The sequence below is a fragment of the Rhea americana genome, unplaced genomic scaffold (assembly GCF_003343005.1).
Source record: "Rhea americana isolate MKP2758 unplaced genomic scaffold, rheAme1 scaffold_308, whole genome shotgun sequence".
Taxonomy (NCBI): Eukaryota; Metazoa; Chordata; class Aves; order Rheiformes; family Rheidae; genus Rhea; species Rhea americana.
The window spans coordinates 838,028-847,260 of NW_028186433.1; the positions used below are offsets into that span (position 1 = coordinate 838,028).

Genomic DNA, 9,233 nt, shown 5'->3' on the forward strand with positions numbered 1-9,233 from the left:
AACTCTTATCACCATTCATTGTTCCAGTACTGCTGACCTGAAACCCAGCTGAAAAATCACTAATCACATCATCAGTAGTGTTTCACACTGGCCTGATAGATGTTTGCTTGACAGCTCCTTTTCCGTGACATTTCAGTCTCACCTTTCCTTCCCTGTTATTGCTGGTGAAGCTCACCCATTCTATCAAGACTTGAATTCAATATAGCAGTTAGATTAAAGATATCCCTTCATATCAATAGTTTAGCTAGACTCCAGGTTGGGCTCTGATCAGGCCTTTATTCACTCACAGGAAGTGAGGGAAGAAAAATGCACCTTGAATCAATGTTAAGACTAAGATACGGTGATCAGCCAGCTCAATCCTAGACAAGCACCACTCCCAGAAGTGATAAAACCTTGATTAGGTCACTAACTCACATTAAAAAATGGTGGTGATGTCTGACAATATTTCCTGTAAGTGAAAGGTTTCAAAGGCCTCAGATGAGTGTAGTAAAGCTTCAGTCAGTCAGGATTAAAGACGAACCAAAGCTCCTCATGGAAGTTACACACCACTTGTCTGAATGTCAGGTCTACATAATACTTAGCTCCAAGTTACAAATACTCACAGAAAGAGGAGCCCCACTTAGCCGAGAACAATCAGCTCTACGGCAAAACAAGTCAAACAGACAGTGTGTACTGACCAGTACCCTAGTATTTTCGCCCATCCAGTGCCYACAAACAATAGATGTAATTGGTCAACAGGTGAAAGAGCAATCAAAAACCCACACTCTTTAATCACCAGGAAATCTTTCCACGCTGAAGCAGGCTGGAAGCTGGTAAACAGCAGCACAGCACTTTCCCAGCATCTTAGAACAACATGTCTAAGTGTGCTAAACAAAGCAACACTCTCCATTCTGCAATTCAGAAGAGAAGGTTTAAAGCACTTGTCTATGCCATGGAGCACATCTGGCAATTTCACTGCACAATGTGATACTGCTCTAATATTGCCAGAGCTGGACAATGCTGCTTTTCAGGTAAATGAGTTTCCTAATCAAGTTACAYCTGTTGCATCTAGAGCTCAGACTATTTCACTTAAGCAAAAGAGATCACTCTGAGACCATCAAAACTGACCAGCCTAAAATATTCTGAACTCTTTCAGTATAAAGGTACGTTCCTATTTGCAGAGAAGTAATCCATAATAGAATTCCAGTTCTGTTTTTATCACTAAAGCAATAGGATCAAGTTTTCACTGCTCAAAAGAGGAAGGAATGCATTTTCAAGCACATGGACTGTGTCTGMAGAGATGTGGAAAGCCTCCTGCTCACCTTTTCTATTAGAAGCTTCTTGCTCATCGTTACACATCTGTTCAACCGCTCTTTGTACTTCTCCAGCATCTTTTGCTGCTCATCAATCTGCCGTCTCAGATCACAGTTGGCCTAAAAGCGAACAGAAAGGACAAATCTTTAAGCCGTAAGATAGCCAAATCAAGCATTATGYGGCAAGAAATTTCTCCAGTTAGCTGTAGGCATCAGGCTAAAAAAAGCAAACCAGCAGGACAGACAAAATACTAGGTTCCCCTTATCAAAACTTCCAAGTCAAGCTCTACAATCTTTAGCCCATTCAAATCTTAATACTGCTCCAGAACAGCAAAGTGCTATCATCCCACTTTACAGATGAGGAACTAAAGTACCAAAAAAAACTAAGCACATGGACAAAGAATTTTGTAAGAGTTATGACCTTGCTATAGCTACCAAGTCCCAAAATAACTTAACAGCCACTAGAGTATCCTCCCTTTTCAGCCACAACTAGCTGGCAGAGGAAAGGGGCATGGTGACTCCCTTTGCACCATCAGTTAAGTTCTTGTCTGAGGCATTGTCCATCAGCCCTACTAACAGACATTGCTCCTGGTAACAGGTACTGTTTTTAAGATCATCACAGCATTAAGCAGCATTGAATGTGGAATGTTTTCATTAATGAAAGGTTACATTTAACCACTCCCCTCCAATCAGTATTTTTTGCAAATAATTCTGATAGGAAACATGTTAGGTTAGCTTAAGAAACACCCAACAACTCTGCAACAGACCAAAGAAAGGCCATCACCACTGCTGAGGAATGCAAATACCAGAGCTGAAGCTTAGCTACAGCAATGAGTCTACATCGTATAGCCACGCAGTTACTACTGCGYATCTTGCGGATTCAAGCAGGCCAAGATACGGTATCTACATCCCTACTGCAGTTAGCCTACAACTCAAGACAATTCTCCTATTTGCAAGAGTTGCCTGGATTTGTTTTACCTTAGGAGTGTCCATTCTACAAATGTTATAGTATAGAAAACCCCGCTCTGCAGCCTACTTGGCACATACATTCTAGGTAGCTTTAAATAGCATGCTTTAGAAGAGCTGTCCCATTTTAGATACTTACTCTTAATAAGTCATCTATCCTCCCCTCCTTCTTCTCCAAGTCAGAGTTCTTACTGTTTTCTAGTGCAGATATTTTTTCCATTGTGAGGTCAGACTGTAGAGAAAAAAAAAATCACGGTAAGTAACATGTTTTAAAAAAAAAAAACCCACAGCTCATAACATCAGTCTGTAGCCCTCTCTGATCTGAATAGTTTGATCTAACGAGGACCCAATCCCCTGTATCCCAGAAGTCCAGGGAAGGACTTGCTCCCTTCTTCATTTGGCTGGCACACTCAGCTGGCACAAAGACCTAAAAGTCTACTCTGGGCAACACAAACTGTTAACATGCAAMATACAGCAACATCTCTCTCATCCTGCAAATTTTGGCTTTATTGCCGAGTTCCACCCAGTCCTTGATGGTCTCTGACACACAATATCCTTTCCTGCAGTGCAAAATAGTTTGTATAAGAAAGCCTTTGGAAAGAAACCCAGTCCCCTGGTCCCTAAGTTGCATTATCAAATTTATGAGACCTTCAAGGTGCATAGACAACCACCTGTTAGACAAAAAACACCAGCTGCAGGCTTTGAGGCCAGAAGATGCAGGTTCTCATTTTAGAATATGGTAACAGACTAGCAGCAAAAGCACTAGGTGCAAACCTTTATTTCTGACTAACTGATGTATTAGTACTGATRTACTAGGCAGAATGGGAGTTTTACAATTCTTGAGTGAAACCTATTTGGAAAAATATTACAAGGTATAACCTGTAATACCACATTTCARATACCTTCACCCAGTGCAGTGAGAGTTATACCTGTGAGGAAAAGTCAGAAGACACGTACACCATCCTMTTGAGAAATAAGCATGTTTCAAACTCAGAATTCCAATTAATGGTGAAGGGTGAGAGGAAGAAGTTAGGGTGTACATGAACATAACATCTAAAAACCAAGTCATCACATGGGAAATCTCACTCCACGGTTGCATATACAGAGTTTGTATTTATGGCTAGCAAGCAACTATCTTTCTTCTGAGAAGGGACCCTGGTTCTGATCAGAGACTTACCTGCTGAGTTGCTACCTAACAGTTCTCCAAATTTYAGCTTTGCCTGGAAACTAACACCATGAAATAAGAGAAAAAGTTGGCAGACTGAACTCTGTTGCTACTCTACATACCTCCAATACAGCAAAGAGCAAAAAGAATCCCTGTCAGCACTGCACATCAAGCAAGATGAGCCTGAATTCCAAAAGACAAAGAGGAGGCCGGGGAAGGTCACCTCACTTGTGCCTTCATTTGGTTTATGCTTCCTGGCAGCCTACAGAGGAAGCACTTGTGACAAAAACTCTTGTCACTGAAGGCAACAAAAAGGCTGTCTGTTGAAAATCTAGGCTGCATGCACTCAGCCAAGCAGGAGGATTCTTTAGCAAGTGACTGTTACATCCATTTGTTAAATGCACAAAAACGTTCGTACTCCATGAGATGAAGTCACGCTGCAGGATGTGTGCTTTTTACATTCATGGAGATTTCATCACAACTCATCTTGCCTCAGAACATTTAGAGGGCCTTAGCACCGTCTGAAAATGTTAAGGACATCACACTCAAACCGACTTACTTTTGGCATTGTCAAAAGTGATTCAAACTGGGAATCACTGAAGATACTTCTTTTTCCCTATGAACTCCAACTAGGTTGGGAAGGGGAAAGAAAGAGAATGTATACATGTCCTCATCACATGTCTTTATCACATAGACAAACATCCACCTGGAGTCTTTATTCTTATGCAAGTATSTAGTTCTCTGGAGCATACCATGAAGCTGAACATTGGTAGAAAGCATGCTTACATAGTGTGTCACCCTTTTCAAGAGAGATTGACTCCATGGGTGTGCTACGAGCAGGAGAGAATAAACCATCTTGCTCACCCCAACTGGGATCACTGTTATCAACAGTGGTGTTGTGACAACAGAGAGAAATCTGAAAGGTATTTCTGGAAGTTCTTGAGGCATGGCACCCTTCTAGCACAAGATTTCTCCACATACTGGCAAGACATAAGAATCTTCTTCAACAGACAAACCAGGACTTGGACAATACAGACAACAAATGTGACCCCAGTGACTTGACAAAGCCCAGAGTTTAGCTAGTAATGTCCCCAGAGATACAGTTGCTGTTTTTCTTGCGCAAAGAACTTGTACCATCTGCTGGGGAAATAGAGAATGAACTTCCCCCATAATCATCTCTGACACAGACTGATGTGAGAAAACGACTGACAAAACTGACAGTTTAAAAAGCACTCAAGGGAGAGTCAGAGAAGTTGGGGATGAAAAAAAAGATTAAAAGCAGACTCAGAAGAGCAAGGTGCATTCCAGATGAAGCTGAATGCCTTCATAAACAACAGATGAAGAYGACACAGCCAAAAGTAAATCTTGCCATAAAAATCACAAGACAACTGGTAACAGATTAAAGGGCACCAAAAAGACAGTGATACAGTCAAAAGAGGTACTCCTCTTCTTGACTCTAGCTCAGACTACAGATATTTGTACTATAAGCAGTGTGAACACACCCATGATCCAGCTTGAAAGGAAACATGAGTGATCATTATAACCACTTCCATTCACGTCTTCTGTTATAAGGAGAGGAAGAACATTCAGGATACAAACCAAGTGCGATGGACAGAGCTATCCAAGGTATTCTTCTCATGAAGATACCCTCATGCAGCCAAAGAACTGCCCACATTACTCACACAGAAAAGCCTCAGTAACAGATTAAGCAAGCTCCAATAGCAGCAACAGAAAAGTATCCTTTACAGGATAAAGAACAGAGTTCAGAGCCATTCCCTTCAACCAGTAGAGTTGCAGACTGAGTTCCAATTACTATTCTCTTCATTGGAAACATTATGTCTACTACAAGTGGCATCCTATGGTGTGGAAGACAAACTAGATTGAGTTTATATCTCACATTCAAGAGACATTGTCTAGTGAGCTATACCTGTGACTGTTTGTGCTGGATGGAAATCTGTTTTTGGGAAGTGCAGGAATGCTCAGTGTTCCCTGATCCTGTAGAAGATGGGCTGCCTTGCTGGGCCTGCAAAAGAAAGTTAATGTATTGTTATATGCCCCTTGATAATACTGTGAGCGCCCACGCAGATACACTTATCTTGCATGGGAGGTGCAGTCTGGCCTTCATAGGATACTTTTACAGTAAGATTTAAGAATGCTTTAGAGATTTAGTTCATTAAAGCAAATGAGAGTTTCTTTCAAGAAGTCTGGCCCAATCTGCTAGAAGACAAAGATTTTTAAAAACCTAATATAATTCACGTCAGCTGAGATTAAGCTAAGCCAAAAAAACAGTTCTCAAAGCAAGACTGTACTCTATTCATTTGCTCTTCTGCATCTATCAGTTTAGCCTCTCAGATGTTATTACTTTGGTCTACACAACATTTTGAATAGTTAACTTAAACCTCATATCATTCTATTAAACAGACAAAGCCTGGGACCTAGAACTCTTTGCAAGGAAGATGAACTTACCATAAGATGGTAGACTTGATCATCAATAAACCAGGCTGCACTTGAACCACTGTTTTTGAGCTGAAAAGTTTCAAATGTCCCATCCCTTAGCTAGAAACATCCCCTGGGATTCAAATCTTTTTCAGAGCTGCTCACCGAGACAAAAGTAAAACAGAGGCCACCTCCCCTCTGTGCCAGCTGCTCATTCTCTAGCCGCTGTTTCGCCAGCATCACCGACATCAGCGTTGGCAGAGCAGAGTGTTCCTCCTGCGGTTCCTTTGCTGTAGTGCCGTCTACCCCATACAGCGGCTGCTCCACTCGCCGCTGTAACACAGTCAAAAAAAATACAATGAACTTTTTTCCCCTAAGTGATTCTCTGGCTCTGCCAAAACTGTTGTCCGCGAAGCAGCAGCTCAGGAATGGGCAGGCAGCATGGTGAGGATCTGATAACTCAAACAGGACTCCTGGAGTGATCATTCCAATGGCAGACATCAAAAACAAGATGAAGTTAACAGTAAGAAAAAAAAGGTAACAAATGAATACACAGGACAAAATTCCTTGCACTTGCCTTTCCTTTGCAACTGCATGTATTTTGGAGCCAGGGGGGCAAAACAAGTTGGAGATGCAGAGTTCTTAGTACATTGTGACTCTAATCAATGCATTCAAAGTTAAAATATTTGACTTTAAGGACTCATTTTAAAACAGCCAATGTCACAATAGATTTGGTTACTTGACCAAGAAAATTGAGTCACAATTGCTCAATGGCAGCAGCCTAGCCACATTTAGGACCCAGGTTACCATTTAGGTAACCTTATTTTTGCCAGAAAATCAGGGACCACTCTCCCACGAGGTAAATACTAATGTTTTCCCCAAAACTTTACGAGATGGATAGCATCCAAAAGATCCAGCTACTTCCTTGTGCAGTAAACTCATTTTCCAACTGTGATACAGGAATTGTGTTCAATAACAGCAAGAATCATCTGAGCTGCATTGACTACAAAACTCAGAACCCCTTTGTCCTTACTTTAACACCCAGCCCATCACCCCCCACAATTTGGCAGTCTGGGTAATATTCATCTTACTCTTCCCAAGCTGCAACCATAGGCCAAGCATATGCCACATAGAAAGTAAACAGTAAAGTCAGGGTTCAGCTTTTCTTAAAACCTAAGCTGTGACATGAACCAYATTTTCTGGCTAACACTAGAAATGTCAAGAGTGTACTTTCTTCCCCAACAGAACGCCTGTATACTGCAGTGACCTTGCAAGAGTCTGAAGGCTGACCTGTAGTTCTCTTCTACTCAAAGGAGAAGCAAAGCAATTCAAATCAGTCAAGAGATTTGAAGAAAAGTAGCAACATCCTGAAGATGCTACAATTCCCCTGCAAGTTCTGACTGCAGAAAGTACAACACAGCTTAGTTCATCGGTTTGGAGAAGGTCTGTTTCACTGTTAAAGACATTTTAATGCTCTGCTCTCTTCCTAGACCATACTAATCTCTATAACGGATAAGACACTCAAATATTTAACTCCGATTTTTACTGCTTCCCCTCCCTTATTTTTGGGCTTATCTCAAACTGTTGATATTCAGTTTGTAAGAGGAGGACTGATCCTGCAAATGCACATAGTTTCCGTTACGAATATGCAAACGGTAAAAGTTGAGCTGCAAGAGTAAAGGACAGAAAGAAGATAAGAAAAAAAGAATACCTGCATAAGGAAAGAGACAAACTGATCCAGCTGAAACTAGCTGTAACATCAGTCTTGACTTCATGAGACACGTTCTGCCCAAACTTTTACCTACTCAATTCACAGAATTGCTAAAGAAGCAAACCAAGGACAGAATCAACTATAGTCCCATTATAAACACTTGAAGGACATGCTATCCACTGGAATAAAGAACTGTCCCAAATACCTCACTCATCTGCAACACTGAGATGTTTTTTCTTTCATTAACTTCTTTTTAAGGAAGAGTATTAGTGAATTAGTGTAAGGCAGGGGAAGGGTCATTCAATCAACCAYATATTTTAGTTTTTACACACATCAAAAAATATCTAGAAGCACATGTAAAGCTCTCCCTTAAAGCACCATAAAGCTTCTAAAATATAGTTAACACATACTGGATTCTGAGCAGAACATTCAGTGTAGGGATTTAGTTCAGTACACATTCAGGAACTGTGCAAAGGTCTCTTCAGAATAATGTAATCAGTAAAGACTTTGCATCTGGTTTTGGAATACTAACCTTTCCCATAATGCTCTACACTCCTGTAACACTCAACAAATGCTGACAAATTTTAGAGGTACAGGCAATGTTCAAAAGTAGAGATCAAACACTAGAGACTTCAAACATTGCTTAACTCGTTTAAAGAAATCTTTTTAGCTGCTTTGTGCTAGAAGGGCTTAAAAATACAGATTATTTGTTCACATTCCGATCTTGCAGAAATGCTCAGATAGCAAAATGAATTGCTGTAACGAAAAAAAAAAAAGCGCCAATGTGCATATACACACATCTCTCTGGAATTTTTTGCTAATAGTCCTCACAAGTCACATACACATAGGCATGATGTAAAAGATCTTCCCAATATAATAATTATGGTATGTATGCTTTTCAGTAGTCCCAAAGGGCTCAATCAAGATCAGCATATCATTGTACTAGTGCTATTCAAACATACAATATAGTCCAATTCCWTAGAAAAACAAGAGCTGCTGTAGAGTACAAGACAATCAAACAGCAAATATATGTTGCTATTCCTAATAAAAGGTGCAGCTAATAACTGTAACCACAGTTAAGAATGTTTATAGGAGTATCTGAGCTTAAAGAATGCAAGATCATTTACTACTGGACTAACAACTGTTTCAGGGTCTTAGATGCCTGGCTTTGCTGCCACAACCCCGTATTAGATTTAAAAAATTCACATACATAAACATAAAAATCAGGAACAAGTCATCAAATCACTCACCAAGAGAACCTTCTTTGCTGTTCAGAATCTTTTACTACCTGTCTGAAGCACAGTCATCAGTCTAGTCAATGACATGCCACAAGCACTGTCTCCAGGGAAAATACTTACCGGTAAGGGATTGGATAAGGAATGCTGTGGTGAAGATCTGGCAACAGGCGGTACGCTTCTACCAGGACTGGTTCCTGGGCCACTTCCCCCAGCAAACTGGCCAAAATAAAATATTTGATCATCAGTAACTCCAGAGATACTATATTTAAGCAAATTTAATAGAGAAAGAAGCAACATATTAAGATTAAAAATGAAGTCTTTCAGGCCCTAGGGACCCATTTAAACATTCTGAAGACACTGCAAGAGAAAAAACTTGAAATGTCAATGCACTACTTGGAGGGGAAAAAAAAAAAAAAAAAAAAAAA

General features: G+C 40.4%; 1 protein-coding gene across 4 annotated transcripts in view; it reads right to left on the reverse strand.

Annotated features, from left to right (window-relative positions):
• Positions 1–9,233, reverse strand: part of TLK2 (tousled like kinase 2) — a 40,548-nt gene that overhangs the window by 17,325 nt on the left and 13,990 nt on the right. For 2 of the 4 annotated variants that reach the window (XM_085309954.1, XM_085309953.1), the window contains 5 exons: positions 8,929–9,024; positions 6,025–6,192; positions 5,351–5,446; positions 2,398–2,490; positions 1,302–1,412 (listed from right to left, as the gene is read on the reverse strand). In XM_085309954.1, the coding sequence (XP_085166080.1) occupies positions 1,302–1,412; positions 2,398–2,490; positions 5,351–5,446; positions 6,025–6,192; positions 8,929–9,024 (564 nt within the window). The remainder of the gene's footprint in view (positions 1–1,301; positions 1,413–2,397; positions 2,491–5,350; positions 5,447–6,024; positions 6,193–8,928; positions 9,025–9,233) is intronic. The other 2 variants (XM_085309955.1, XM_085309956.1) reach the window with 2 other exon arrangements.